Raw genomic sequence first — 16,337 nt, 5'->3', positions numbered from 1 at the left:
CGGTCTGGTGCTCCACGCAAGATCTCACCTCGTGGAGTGAACCGGATCATGAGAAAGGTGAGGAAACAACCCAGAACTACACGGCAGGAGCTTGTTGATGATATCAAGGCAGCTGGGACCACAGTCACCAAGATGACCATTGGTAACACACTACGCCGTAATGGATTGAAATCCTGTAGTGCCCGCAAGGTCCCCCTGCTCAAGAAGGCACATGTACAGGCCCGTCTGAAGTTTGCCAATGAGCACCTGGATGATTCAGAGGAGGCTTGGGAGAAAGTGCTGTGGTCAGATGAGACTAAAATCGAGCTCTTTGGCATCAACTCGACTCGCCGTGTTTGGAGGGCGAAAAAAGCTGACTTTGACCCCAAGAACACCATCCCCACCGTCAAGCATGGTGGTGGAAACATTATGTTTTGGGGCTGTTTCTCTGCTAAGGGTATAGGACGACTTCACCGGATCGAGGGGAGGATGAATGGGGCCATGTACCGGGAAATCTTGGGTGAGAACCTCCTTCCCTCAGCCAGGATATTGGAAATGGGTCGTGGATGGGTGTTTCAGCATGACAATGACCCAAAACATACAGCAAAGGCAACAAAGGAGTGGCTCAAGAAGAAGCACATTAAGGTTATGGAGTGGCCTAGTCAGTCTCCAGACCTTAATCCTATAGAGAACTTGTGGAGGGAGCTGAAGCTTCGAGTTGCCAAGCAACAGCCTCGAAATCTTCAGGATTTGGAGAGGATCTGCAAAGAGGAGTGGGCCACAATCCCTCCTGGGATCTGCGCAAACTTGGTGACCAACTACAAGAAACGTCTGACCGCTGTGCTTGCCAACAAGGGTTTCTCCACCAAGTACTGAGTCATGTTTTGCTAGGGGGTGAAATACTTATTTTCCTCAATAAAAGACAAATAAATGTTTAAAATTAATATAATGTGATTTCCTGGGATTTTTTTTAATATTCTGTCTCTCACTGTTAAGATGAACCTACCATGAAAATTATAGACCGTTCCTTTCTTTGTAAAGGGTCAAACTCACAAAATCACCAGGGGGTGAAATACTTATTTTCCTCACTGTAAGTACTACCAAGTGCTATGTCTGATAGAACTCAAAATGACACAAATAAACGCGCATGCTAATGTTAGCTTACCCTGTTTTTGTATCAAATTCTGTTTTTGTGCCCACAGTCTTCTATTTTTCGAATACAGCTAGAAAGGACACCGACACACATGCTAAGATTATCTTAAATGTTATAGTATCATTCTCCTCAGTTGTTGTTCATTTTTAGCCTGTGTGGTTTTCTACCTGCGTTTGTATGATATTGAAGTGGAAAATTGACTGTGCAGTTGAAAAAAACTGAACTAGCTTATTCCTTAGTGGCCCAACATGTTAGCATTCTCCTCCCGCAGCAGACTAGACTCCATGCAATATTCAACACGTTTTGAGCCCGGGCTGATCCATCATTGTGTGACAGAATTTTCTGTCGCTTGGACATGAGTGTACATATAGTATGTGTGTGCTCTGCACTCATCACATGTGTGTGCTTGGATGCCATGCACTGTGTCCCGTATGTCCAAATCTCCCCTGCAGTGTCCAATTAGTTCAGAGACGCGTTCAATCACGAGATGACCAGCAGGTGTCTGCTACCTCAAGCCAGAGAGCCATATTACTAAACTGGCACAAGGACATCTGTATGTGGGGGTACTGCATTGGAGGCCTGGGGGGGGTCCTCAGCTGTTTTGTCCTGTAGTGGCTCCAACACTTTAAAAAAAATATATATTCTGTAAGGATGCCAGCGGCTTTGCTTGAAGATCATTTTAGGCTCGCTGTACCTGGAGAGAAATGACCAAACCCAATTGAACTTTCATGAAGTTTGTGGGGTTCTGCCACTCCAATCAATAAGCTCACATTTGCCTGTTTATACACAAATGCACAGTATAGGAGTTTTGGAAAGTCTTCCCCCTGTCCAGAGTTTTCAAAGAAAAATAAACTCTTCACCGTTTTTTAGGAATAAAGTCCTACGTTTGCATGTGGATAAAACAAAACTGTCTCATTCTCATTTTTAACTGCCTGTGTCAAATCTGCGCTTGTGTTGGAAAACAACCACAAAAAGCCAGATAAAAAGTACCCTTGAGACGTTTTGCTTTTGTAGCCCATGAAAAATTGAGAAGGGTTTGATAGGTCTCTCAATAATTAGCCCTATGGGGTACTTGACTGCAAGGTAAAGACCCAAACGACTTGAAACGTGTTTCCTTCCCAGAACCCAAATTTATCATAGACGGTAGGTTAGTGTAAGTTTTTCCTTGAAGGACAGAAATGGCCTTCTGCTATAGCCCTGTCAGTTTCCCATCCAATGTCCCCTTTAAGTAATCCTTTTCAAACTTTCATTGACATTTGCATCCTTACTTGGAGTAGCTTCTTTCTCCAGAAACCTTGCTTTTGTTCCAGAGAATACTTTAGAAGTACGTCTTGTCAAATGTACTCCTTTTGTGACCTTAATGCTTGATTTTATAAAAAACGTTTTGTTCCTTCTTGTTTCTGGTACAAAGGGCTACCTTAGAGTCTAATAATTCATCATTTGAGGTATGAGAGTTTAGGTTTTACCTTGAAGGACAGAAACACACTTCTACTATACCACTTTGTACAAGCAATTTAAAAAGTCAATTTTCCATCAAATGTGTTCTCTATGTAGCAATTTACAATTCATTAAAACATTGACCTAATATGCTAGTTTTCTTGGAGTGACTTCCAGTAAAAACCTTTTGAGACCCTTTTGTTCCTGTAAAAGGTACAACCCGCTATCTTAAAGTCAAATAATTCATCACACGAGGTAGGTTTTACCTCAAGGGACAGAAATGATGTGCCCCTACTGGACACCTTTAGAATTCACATATTTTTGAGAGTTAGCTGTCATAAAAATGACTTGGTTGTGTAACATCACACTAAGAGATTAACATATTTGTGTACAAGCAATTTTAAGAATGAGTTTCCATCCATTGTCCTCTTATAGTCATTTACAATTCCACCCGTCATAAAAACTTAGCATGCTTCAGCTTGCTTGGAGTAATTTTGGTGAGCACAATTTTATAGCCTTTTGTTCCTGTAAAAGGTTACAAACCGCCCCTTTGGAGTCTAATAATTCATCACATGAGGTAGGTGAGTGCAGGTGTTACTTCAAGGGACAGAAGTTGACTCCTCCCGTAACCCTTTTTAGATACCGTAGCACTTTTTTGGCACTACCAAAAGCAATGGTGGCATCCAGATCATGTATTTTGGCGACCTTCCCAACTTCTTGGCAGCGTTTTGTGGAAACCTGTCTTTTTACTCTCGTCTGAGAGCCAAATTGGGTCCTAATAAAACAAGCTCTACGTTGACTGTTTTTCCACCCGCCGAAGGAGAGAGGCCTTTGAGGTAAAATTGCACAATCAAATAAAAAAAGTAGGCCGAGATGAATGCGATTAGAGACTACACCTAAGCGGGAAGCGAGCATCCGCCGGAGCGCTCCCCATTTATCAAATCCCGACGAGCACGACGCTGATGTCCTACAAATGAGCTGATAATGCATCTCATCTCACTCTGCTGCTGCCCATTATCATCCTATCCTTTGTGTCCTTATTTTAAATTCCCAACTAACTTTTATCGACCCCGATCTTTTTTTAGTTGTAACCTCCCCTTCCCGTTGCCCGCTCCCTCACCATCTCTGCCATGGCTTTTAATGATGACAAAACCGTCACTCTGTGTCCGCTTTCTCCACTGCGCTTCCTTCCCTTTCGCTGCAGTCTTTGTGTGCCCGGGGACGCTGCTGCGCGTGCAAGCACCCAGCTCTTTGCAGGAGGCCGAGCACCAGGCGGGCGCGTGGTGCAAGGACCCGCTCCAGTCCGGCGACCGCCTCTACGTCATGCCCTGGACCCCCTACCGCACCGACATGCTCTTCGAATACGCCTCCTGGGAGGACTTCAAACAGAGCCGAGCCACCACCACCTACAAGTGAGCAGCTGTATTGATGTATTGCCTTCAGGCCCTGGACACACATACGCTGAGAATTTTAAAGAAGACATGTTATGATTTTTTCACAATTTAAAAGAGTTCCTATGTCATCAATACAATATTTCGGACATGCCTCTGTCAAAATACACAAATGACAAAGAATTACAGCGCCCTTAACATCCACTTGTCACATTCTGGTTCAAATCACTCCGTTTTGGGAAAGCGGGTCTGTCTCATGCAAATGCATGTAGACCGGGGGCCGAGCTTGGGCGTTGTGGCAATGTGAGAATGACTCAGTGTTGCCAATTCAGCAACTTTCCTGTCCCCTCCAGTTACGTTGTTTTTTTGCCCAAAAAATAACAAACAACAAATCTAGTGACTTTCTGTGGTGTTATTGAAGACTGGAGACTGCCTCACTTCTTCACACCCTGCACATCAACAGTGCAAGCATGAAGCCACCATATCTAGCCACGTACTCCCCACTGTTACGTAACGGTGGTTTAGATTGGCTCGCTCACACACATTTTCGGAATAGATAGTAAAAGATTAAATTCTTAATTTCACACTTGATTGGTGGCCAGACACTCTGGAGACCAACATTTTTGCAATAAAAATGTCATAATGTGCCCCTTTTAAAAAGGTAGCTCCACGCGCACGCAAAACACAGTGGAAAAAAATAAACGTGTCCACATATTGTATACTCGACAGTACATCATCTACAATGTCATATATACAGGTATATCAAATAACATGAGATAAAAAGATCAGCCCTCCCCATTTCCACATAAAGCTGCAATAACAGCAACAAAGTCCAATTTTTAAAGACAAAAATTTATATTCTGGATAAAAGGAAAACTTATAACTAATAATAGCCTGTTCCAATACTAGCAATTTAAAGTTATTTCCCCATAATATGTCTCTTTTACATAACATAAAAAATAATAATAATTTGAAAATATTACACACAAGTTAAATATAAAAAAATAGCAAAATGTAAAAACAAACAGTTCTTTAAAAAACAACAACATGGAACTGTACAGTATTGTTATAAGTGTTTGTCTTCTTTGCTGATTCTTCTTCTTTCCGTTAACTCCCTGTGGCTGCGCTACAGCGCCATTCTAGACTTGACATATACATTACAGCCGTTAAACTTCTATATTTATACCCTTGAGACTTTTACATTTTTTGGGCCCTGTAAAAATCGACTAATAATCCTTATGTGCTACTATGTAGCAGCTACATAGTAAGACAAAGGTTTCCAAACTTGTTCTGGTCAAGAACTCATGGCCTCATCTTATAATTGGTAACAACCGCCCAACCCCCACCACCTCACGTTTTATCATCATCAACTGATCTCCTCGCCCCTTCACAGGTTACCCAACCGGGTGGACGGCACGGGCTTTGTGGTGTACGACGGCGCCGTGTTTTACAACAAGGAGCGCACGCGCAACATCGTCAAGTACGACCTGCGCACACGCATCAAGAGCGGCGAGGCCATTATCACCAACGCCAACTACCACGACACGTCGCCGTACCGCTGGGGCGGCAAGTCGGACATCGACCTGGCCGTGGACGAGAACGGCCTGTGGGTGATCTACGCCACCGAGTCCAACAACGGGCGACTTGTGGTCAGCCAGGTGGGGGAGCAGCGCGGCACGGCACAGCAGGGGTGGATTAAACTAAGACCTAAATCTAGTTTGATCAATGGCGGGAGGTTAAATGTCGCAGTGAGATTACACCGAGCAGAAATGGTGAAAAGCTTTCCTATCTTTAAAACAAATCGGGCTCCATTGTTTGACCCTCTCATTCATCAAAACCAAAAAAACCAAAGCTCATCAAGAAGATGTCATGTTTTTGTGAACCCTCACTAATAGCAAAAATTCATGAATAATGAATGCAGCCCTTGAATTGTTTGAAGAAGACTATTAGTCATATTTTTTTTGTCATGTACACAGATGTACGTGAAATTTGACCTCTACATTTGACCCATCACAGCAAACACACTTGGTTCCCAAAGCCTTGGCTAATAGGAATTTAATAATTGGTGTCAATGAAGTATGTTGAAATGATACGTATCTAAACTCACAAGTATGTCGGGGATTAACGAGGGATGTTAATGGAAGTTACGGAGCATCTTTGCCGCATGTCCACATTAAAAAAAAATTCAAAATCTGAGTAGCCATTTATTTAGTAGTGGCAAGTGTTGTAAAAAAAAGTTATGGTGATTGTGCTGTCAAATCATAGTTTGTGGTATATTAATAGTTTAAACTATTACAAGCAATTATAAACATTTTTGGGTAAATTTTAATCAATTACTCGTGTTTGATTTCCACTGGCAATTGGGACTGAGCCCAGTCCGTAATTAACTAAAAAATGACTGAAGATCCCAAAACACTTATATATGATTTCCTTTTTGTTTGTGTTTGTGTCCTCTTCAGCTGCATGGTCGGCCAAAAGGAAAGTTTAAAATTAGAGTCCCTCTGTAGTTATTTGTATTGAATTTGTGACATTTACTGGAAATAAAGACGGTCAAAGCAAGATTTGCAAGGGTGCAGACAGAGAGAAAAGAGAAAAGAACAGAAATGAAAAAAGAAAAATGTAACCAAAGCCAAAACACCTGGTATGACTACTATGGCATTAAATAGGTGTGTGAATGAAAACAGTCAAACAATTTGTAAAAAAAAAAAAGAACATTCATACAGTACATAGAATGTTGTAGTAGTACAGAATGTAGTATCACAAACTCTAATTTTATTACCTTACTTTTTGGTCAGCTAGAGGTTAGCAGCTAATCAGATGTTAGCTTCCACCACTACCATTAGTGATCAAGACCTTTTTTTGCATCATTGTAATAGGTTTGCTTGTTGCACCAATATTCGAATGTTGCGCATGTTGCTGTTTTACTATCAGGTGGCCAGCGTTAACTTCTGCTCCGCTAAAATTAGATGTAGCTGAGAATTTAGGGCGTAGCAAAGTATGCACAATACGCACAAAAATATGTAGATATGTGTATTGTATAATAATTTAAGTTCTACCCAATTATAACTCGAAAGGTGACACATCTGTAGTGGTTAATGTAACTTAGCATTCCTTTATTCCGTTTTTGTTGTTGTAATTTTTCACCTTAAAAATGAATTCCTACCTGTGATTTGAATGAGAAAGTAATACGGCTCAAAGTGATGACGCTCACCATCAAGAAATTGTTTGTTTTCTGCTGACTTTGATTATTCGGCACGCTTCTTCCGACGTCGGCTTTGTGCAGACGCGCGCACTTTGACGCTACATTAAACACAAGCGAGAGTACAGCAGTACGTTTGACGGCCAATGTGAAAGTTTAATACCTTTGAAAATACGCGCAGTTGTTCTTTGGCTTTGATGTTGTCATTTATGGGCAGAAATTAATCAGCATACGCCGATCAATATGGTTGGTGCAGTTCAAACTTCCTTTCAAGCAATAGATTTTAAATTCAAATATGTTATTTTTATCAAATTGCCTGCAAAGTGACAGAGCCTTATTTAGCTTCATAAGATACACAATGCAAGTGAATATTAATATTACCTTTTATGTACGCAAAAATCCCATTCATTTTGAACCATATCCAACACAAGGGGGCTGAATATGGTCGTCATTACAACTGGATGATAAAGCTTATCTTACTAACGAAGCTAATCTTCCTGATCTTGAGCTAGGTCAAATCTGTTGGCTCCTTTTCACTCCTTTTCCTTAAATTGGACTGAGAATCTGTTGTTTTTGAATGAGAAAAGTAATCCTAAATAAATAAATAAAAACAGTACATGTGCTTTTCTAGCCATGATTTTCAACTGAAAATATTTGATTCTATACTTGTAGTAAGAACCCTATTGATTTTAGTTGTTATCCAAGATGTTTGGTCCTATCCTGTCAAGGGGATTAAATTTAAAAAAAATATCCACTTTGCCTTTAATTCTGCAACAGCAATGTGTGATTTACAGAGGCTATCAAATCCAGTTCCAGAAAGTAAAAACACTGCCACAGTTTGGCTTTAGTCATTGATGCTAGCTAGCAATCGAGCACCATGGGAGCTAGTTAGGGAGCTAGCTAGCTTGCACCTGGGGCTAAAGCCTAACTGTGGCAGGGTTTTTACTTCACAGACCTGGATTTGTGTCGACAATAACAGTCATCTGATTGTTTAAATTGAGTCTTTTGTTTGATTTTGTCCAGGTGAATCCTTACACGCTGCGCTTCGAGGGCACATGGGAGACAAGCTTCGACAAGCGGGTGGCGTCCAACGCCTTCATGGCGTGCGGTGTTCTCTACGCCGTGCGCTCCGTCTACCAGGATGATGACAGCGAGGCGGGCGGCGATCTGCTCATGTATGCCTACAACACCAACCATGGGCGCGAGGAGCCCGTCAACATCGCTTTCCCAAACCCATACCAGTACGTCTCCTCCGTGGACTACAATCCCCGTGACAACCAGCTCTACGTGTGGAACAACTACAACGTGCTGCGCTACCCGCTGGAATTCGGCCCGCCGGACCCCACCACAGGTTAGCACCGCACTTTTATTGTGTAATAAAGTAAAAGCGCAATTACTGTCAATCTTAAAAGTTGCAAATTACCAAGATAAACCTCTGCGAGACCCATCAAAGTGGTGAAATCAATCTGAAAGTGACAGACGACTATTAAAAGTTGACACTGCAAATAAAATTAAACCTTCATGCTCTTAACTGTGACAGCAAATATTATAAATGAAACGTAGTCCACGGCAGTTGACTCAGGGTTAGATTTGTTAAACGTGCTCACATTTTATTTGCATTAAAAATGTATTAAAGTGTCATCAGTCAACACTGCTGTTCTCACATACTTTTGTTTTTGAGGGGGTTTTCAAAGACAATTTTACTTATTTTCTTCTACAATTTTTTTTAAATCTGCCCTGTATGACAGCTTTGCATCATTTATGGTTTTAATTTCACATTCAGGTTACTACCCCTGTTGCATGTAGTTCTTACTTTACTCACTGTATGTGTCAGCCGATCCACACAATTGCTGTTAAGCACTCAACATTTATTATGTACAACTGCCTGACTTTACAAAGTACGGTATGTACTGACACTGCCAGAGAGGTTTTCATTTATTTGTATTTTTTGTTGTTGTCTTAGTTGGAGTTGGCAGTATTCTGCATCATCCTTAGAGTGGTTCCTAATATTTGGGGTTATTTGGGCTTTTATCGCCTTCAGGCCACGTCCACATGTACACTGATTCTCTTATAGGGGATATATGAATTACATTATTCAGTCAAAATACTTGCACATTAACAAGCCCATAAGATGAGCTCCTGTAAAGTTTCTGTTGTATTTACCCTCATGGCAATAATCACCAAACTGCCAAATTACAGTTTTTCATTTGTTTAACGGATCCCTACCACCACCACTTGCATATGCAGAAAATATCTGGAGTGTGAGTGGTAATTATGCAAATGATTTTTCACTTTGGTATTATCTTTTTATTTTTTATATTATTATTATTATTATTTTTTTTAATTTTATTTTTTTTAAGAATGGCACACTTACAGACACATCAGAAATAGGCAGACAACAAAAGCCAGTGTTTCCCACAGATTTGAAATCTACTTGGATGGGTGGACTACGGCGGGGGTACTGTTACTACGTCTCCTTTGGACTCACGATCCTCAAGTCAGTGACGGCGAACTAACGTTACATGCGATATATCCGGTCGTGACATGTTTTTTTTTTTGTTTTGTTTTTATATATTTTTAATAGATTTTCTTGAAAACATATTGGGTGGTGGCCAGTTTACTTGGGTGGCCCACCCAAATTATGGTGTGGGAAACACTGAAAGCCCCAACTACAAATGTTTATCAACAAGTTTGGTTATTGTAGAAAAGGTTATTTCAGTTGTTCACAAATTAAATCCATAGGAAAATATTTTTCAGAACAGCTCCTGCCTAATTTCTGTATCAAAATTCATTTTGATAACTTTTTTAAAAATTATTATTGTTATTATTATAATATATTTTTTATAGTGAATTTAGGGTTTTCATTAGCTTTGGACTAAAACCATCAAAATAAAAAAAGAAACTCAAACGAGTTTACTCTGTCTTTGGTGATCTATATACTATATGACTTCATTTTTTAAATTGATCTGCTGACATTAAATTATACATAATATTATTTATTGAGTTAAGATGTACTGTATGTGTATGTATCATTTGCATCATTTATGGTTTTAATTTCACATTCAGTTTACCCCTGTTGCATGTAGTTCTTACTTTACTCACTGTATGTGTCAGCCGATCCACACAATTGCTGTTAAGCACTCAACATTTATTATTTACATTTAAAAAGTAAATTTTCTTTAATATGTCCCCCATTAGATTAATATCACTCTCTCTTGTTTATTGATACAACTCTTGCATTGAGGATCTCATTAGATTAATGTTCACACTTCCTTTAAAATTAGCATTCTGTTTTGCTCCAGATTGACGCTTTTGATTGGTCAACCCTCAGAACTTCTCCGTCGCTCTTCCCGTCGACATCTGTCTGCACCGAGCTCCAACAGGCCGTTTTTAAATCTCCAGCTGTTGTTTCAGCGGCGAGGGAAAGGAGCGTCTCAACTGCTCCGTGTCGTAGTTAATGAAAAAGTGGCGGTGAAGGGATAAAGCAAGTGGGGTGGGAGGAGGAAGAGGAGGATGAGATGAGCATCTTGGCGGCACGTCAGTGTGAGAAGCAAGCTCCGGCGAAGCTGGAGCCACATGAAGGTCTTGTGTGAGCGATGCACAGATGCGAGCTGCTGCATTTGATCACTTAGGATTTTGCCGTTGTGATGAGACACTTTTATCTTCCCACTAAGTCTTGTTGTTAGTGATGGTGACTTCTCCCGTACATTTGATCAATTATTTACTTCTGCCTGACTTGTGATGAGACACTAACCACCCCCTCCCACCCCCACGGCATGCTCTCTGGGGGATGATGCTTTGAAGACCCACGAAAAGTATTTGTAACCCCAATTATTGCCAGGGCTGTCTTTCAGAAGTGCCATTTTATATTCCCTTTTGAACCTCAGGCAGATGTCATATACAGTATTCACATATAGTCCTGCTCACAGTTATTGGCATCCCTTCATTTTTTGCATGATCTCGACAATATCTTCAGAAATAAATGGAAATGCACCAAATTTATATCATCAGGACCTTCTAATTGGATGTCCAAAGTAATTCAGCAAAGGAAATTGTTTTTCAACTTACATAATGTAATTCCAAAGAAGAAATAGAAAACACAGCATGTGCAGCAATAATGGCAGCTCTCTTTGATATTTGGTTGCACACCCTTTGGCAGTGACGACAGCTTCCAAACATTTCTTATAGCCATCTCTAAGCTTCTTGCACTTCCGCTGGTGTTTTCCCCCCACTCTTCCTTTGCAAATTGTTCAAGCTATTGAATGTTTGCAGGTTTCTTTTTGCAATGGCACATTTTTAGCTCATATCAAAGATTTTCAATTGGTTGAGATCAGAGGTCATTGCTGGCCATTTTAAAACAGTATTTTTTTTTGCTTTTTAACCATTCTTGTGTGCTTTTGGATGTGTGCTTTGGGCCTTTGTCTCGCTGGAGGACCCATGACCTTCGACTCAAACCAAGTTGTCTAACACTTGGTAGGACATGTCCCCCTAGAATGTCTTGATAATTCTCTGATTTCATGAATCCTGTGACACGGTCAAGGCCTCCAGTACCAGATGTAGCAAAGCAGCCCCCCAGAATGATGGATCCTCCACCATGCTTAACTGTAAGGAGGGTGTTCTTTTCCTTGGAAGCTTCATTGCGCTGTCTGTAATAAAACTGTCGGCGTGCATTGCCGAAAAGCTCAATTTTTGTCAGTCCACAGAACATTTTCCCAAAAGAATTGTGGTTTGTCCAGGTACTCCTTGCCATTCTTTTTTATGTCTGTCTCAGGAATGGTCTTTGCCCATGAAGCCCTGTTTTTGGTTCAGTGTGTGGCGTTTGGTACTTCTTGAAACCAAGATCCCAGACTTTTCCAGGTTGGCTTTTGGGTCTTTGGATGTTTAACGTGGTGTTTTTTCCACCATTTGCACCAACCGTCGAAGACTCCTGTCAACAATTTCAGGTTCTTGACAGTTCCGTCCTCATCAAACTTCTTAATAACATTTCGTACTGCTGAAACAGGGCTACCAAAGTCTTATCGCACTTCTGATGTCCTCAGACGGCTCCTTTGTTTTGATTATTGTTACAAAGGAAAAGGGGATAACAGGTGCCCTTTTAAAACATCAAAGTCATCATTCATTGGTTAATTCATGTCAATTATTATTATTTCCACCTATTGTTTAATGTTTTAAATTGTTTGTTTTTTTTTATAATTTAGTCTTTCGGATAAAACACAAGTTTTCCATAAAAAAATAAAATGTTTTACTTGATTCATTTTTTTGAAAAGATATTCCAAATTATGGGTGCCAATTATGGTGAGCATGACTGTACAGTACATCTGTCAACCTTGATCTTATTTGGATCTTTTTATTCCCAGCATCTTACTACAGTAGTGCCTGGAGAAACAAGTGACCTGACTTGGACTTCTTCTTTTTTTAATGCTTTTTACTTGTGAGCAAAAATTTGTATGGTGGCAGTGGACCCTAGCAGTTTGGCAGATTGTGACAATTTTTTTAAACTAAACATGAAACAGACAATTATTCTTGTATTGTTCAAATCAACCACATACAGGAACTTGCCTTCTGTCTGTCTAGTCTGCTAGCTTAATGCTAACACATAATGTGAAAAGCCGTTGAAGAACTACCTAATAGCTTCTTGTATTGCGGTGTTATAACTCTTGAAGCAACAGATATTTGAATAAAACCGGTGGAAAACAACACATGTAAAGAGGTAATGTGACAATATTCATAGGCATATATTCTTTATCCTCTGTGAAGAACAACTACTGTAGTAAAATTGTGGCCAACTAAGGACCCAAGACTGTGTCCATGTATGTCAGTGTGTCTGTCTTATACTGCCCGCAGGTGGCCAAGGTACACACAACAAAGTGACTTTTCTCTTTTCTTTTAATGATATGGCGTGCTAATTTTCTTGATTCAAAACACATTACAAACATTTGTGTTGCTTTGGGGGGAGGCAGGAATGGATTAACAGCATTTGCATTCATTCCGATGGGGTAAGAGTTGTTGCTTTTTATTTAAACATTTTGGATGTTAGAAATTTCATAATACGCTTTTAGTGTGTTTATTTTAGCTCAAGGATATTGTCCTTTTCTGACATGTACTTGATACCATTCACCTGTAAATAAAATAAAATAAAACGTAGCCTAGCGAAACTATGGAAACTGTAGGCTATAATGTTTACATTATATTTGTATCTTATATTTTTGATGTTACTGTGAATATGTAAAACTTTTCAACAGTCATTAAATCATATCCTAAATCTATTTCAATGTTGTCCTCAGATCCTCTGACCACCACGCAGGTGACCACCACCCTCCCGGCGCGACCCTTCACCTCCAGCGCCATCCCCTCCACAGCCCGGCCGGTGGCCCCAACGCTGCGTCCAATCGGCTCCATCAACAAGCATCCTGACCTCCGGGCCATCACGGCCACCATACCCGTCACCCGCTGGACGCCGCCGTCCTCGCAGGGCCCCCACGCCTGTGAGAGCAAGCTGGTGCGAGGCGTCCAATGGCCGAGCACGCTGAGAGGGGAGACTGTGGACCGCCCGTGTCCCAAAGGATCTCTCGGTAAGGAAAAAGCCTCCATGCTTACTGGAAACTTGTCTTTAGGGTTATATCATTGGGCAGAATCCTCATACTGTCAACGTAACAACTTTTGAGGAAATCAAAAAGACATCCTCTTGCAGACATACAAGTTGTATTATACCTTATATAACCATTGCATACTCATATCAACACAACTCCACCCCAAAAATATGTTGAATCACTAATTTAATATGATTATTTTTCAAAGGGATTACACCACGATATTTAGGCATATAATGATTCAATCTTACCTTTGACACCATGGCGATGTATTTGTAATTAAATACTATGTGTTTTGCTGGTTAGTTTTCTAATGCAGAAGTAAAACGCCCGGTTCAGTAAAACCCCGCCACTCCCCGTGTGCTTGCCGCGCCCCCGGCAAGCTGGCTGCAGTCTGCTGTTGGGCTCTGCGTTTGAAAACTCCTTTGAATGGCCACGCAACGCAAGCCATCAATTCTTCAATAAACATTTGAAACAAAACGGCTCCTTGCCGCAAGATATTGTGGAGGAGGGGAGGAGAGGGAAGAAGAGAGAGGAAAGAAGAAGGAGAAAAAAGGAAATACCAGAACTGGTCGCAAACCGCCAACTTGCTGCTTAAAGGCAAGCGCACTAACCATTAGACCATAGGTGTCAAACTCCAGTCCTCTAGGGCCGGAGTCCTGCAGGTTTTGGAGGTTTCTCACTTCCAACACAAGCTGATTTCAATCAACAGGATCGTTATCAGGCTTATGCAGAGCTTGCTGATGAGCTGATCATATATCAGCTGTGTTGGAGAAGGGCAACATGCAAAACCTGCAGAACTCCGGCCCTCGATGCCCACCTCTGCACTAGACCATCTGTCCAGTTAGGTTCAGCAGCGCAAAGGTTTTACTTGTAGTTCACACAAGTGTCAGCCATAAAGGGGATTTTAAGATGGCCAATTGTCATTTTCATTGCACTTTGGCATTGCAAATGTAAAGGATACTTGATTGCTTTGAATTCATTTGCACCAAATGTTTTTCCGATAAAGGCTACTTTTGTCACTATCCCGTGGAAGTCTCAGAGAAAGTGGGCTTGCCGTTTAGTCAGCAGAGGCGGTGTGGGGGTGGATCCACTCCTAATGACCTCAAAAAGTGGCAACACATCGTTTTCTCAGGTTGGGAGGGGCTGGTGCTGGAGATCAGAATGACCTAGAATTACTCATAGAGGGGCGAATGGAGGAAAACACAATTGTGGTGATGTTTTTTAATAATAATAATTATCATGCATCGGATTTATATAGCGCTTTTCTAGACACTCAAAGACGCTTTAGAATGGAATGGATACATTATTCTTCCACTCACACATTCACACTGTGGTGACGGTAAGCTACTTAAGTAGCCACAGCTGCCCTGGGGCAGGCTGACGGAAGCGTGGCTGCCAGTGTGCGCCTACGGACCCTCCGACCACCAGTGTGAGTGACTGGAGGCAATGTGTGTGAAGTGCCTTGCCCAAGGACACAACAACACATGACTTGGGGAGAGCGGGGATTGAACAGCCGACCTTCTGGTTAATGAGTGACTGTCTCTACACCCTCAGCCAGGGTGAGGAATTAGCAATTAGGAATTTTTAACATGGCTAAAAGCTCCAGAAAGTTGATTTTTTTCACATTGATGGCCCTCTAATTGCTGATTTATTGATTAAAACAGTACAAACACCGAGCCAGCTGCAGCCGTGCAGTTTAAAGTCTGAAGTCATGCCAAACCCCCACTGTACAAAAACCTTTTAATATCTCATGAAAGCCTGTCCTGCTGTACGTCATCTTCACAATGAACCAACTAGCCCCATGTATCAAGCCGATACTGAGACTTCTGTTGCTGACGACAACATATGAAAATGTACTTTTTTATTTTTGTATAGTTATTGTACTGTTTGTTTTTTGAAGTACATTATTCGAGAGTGATATTTTACTTATTATAAGGAAGTCAACCCCAAAACTTTCTTGACACCGATATGTTCTATGCAGCCCCACTCGTGTAAACTCGGCATTCTGATGAATAATGCGTTTGTGGAAAATGAATGAAGCAGCAGAATCCGCCCGTGTTTATCTCAAATGACAACCATTTGGCACTTTTTGTTGACTAAGGCCCCGTCCAGATGGAAGCAAAGCCGGCTTCGTACCTCAAACTAATCTCGTACACACAGAAGCATCTCAAGACTTGTGTGTCCAAAAGAAAACGCTGAGGACGTTTAACGGCTGTAATGTATATGCCAAGTCTTGAGTGGCGCTGTAGCGCAGCCAAAGGGAGTTAACGGAAAGCGTAGAAGAAGAATCAGCGGAGAAGACGAACACTTTTTTTTTCTAACTTTATTGCAATCTACAGAACAAACATGGCTTTGCATGTATCAAAACAACATGAAAACAGGAGAAGTAACAATGGCGGGTGATTCAAGTACAACACCGCTTGTTGAACATGGGCATAAAGAAGCAAAATATTTTGCTGCAAAAGAATAAGCAAGCTAAGGAAACTGCGCAAAACGACTACGACACGGCTATCCGCCATTGTTGTTGACAGACTGACAGTTCGCGCGCAGACACGCGAGAATTGGCACATACGTCATCAATGTGC

At 41.2% G+C, this 16,337-nt stretch overlaps 1 protein-coding gene across 10 annotated transcripts in view; it reads left to right on the top strand.

The window, feature by feature from the left end:
* adgrl1a (adhesion G protein-coupled receptor L1a) overlaps positions 1–16,337 on the top strand; it is a 229,203-nt gene that overhangs the window by 184,108 nt on the left and 28,758 nt on the right. For all 10 annotated transcript variants that reach the window (XM_077555695.1, XM_077555697.1, XM_077555698.1 and 7 more), the window contains 4 exons: positions 3,774–3,981; positions 5,354–5,618; positions 8,183–8,510; positions 13,444–13,731. In XM_077555695.1, coding sequence (XP_077411821.1) covers positions 3,774–3,981; positions 5,354–5,618; positions 8,183–8,510; positions 13,444–13,731 — 1,089 coding nt within the window. The remainder of the gene's footprint in view (positions 1–3,773; positions 3,982–5,353; positions 5,619–8,182; positions 8,511–13,443; positions 13,732–16,337) is intronic.

Source organism: Vanacampus margaritifer, chromosome 2 (genome assembly GCF_051991255.1).
Source record: "Vanacampus margaritifer isolate UIUO_Vmar chromosome 2, RoL_Vmar_1.0, whole genome shotgun sequence".
NCBI classification, from domain to species: domain Eukaryota; kingdom Metazoa; phylum Chordata; class Actinopteri; order Syngnathiformes; family Syngnathidae; genus Vanacampus; species Vanacampus margaritifer.
This window is presented reverse-complemented; position numbering and strand designations above follow the sequence as displayed.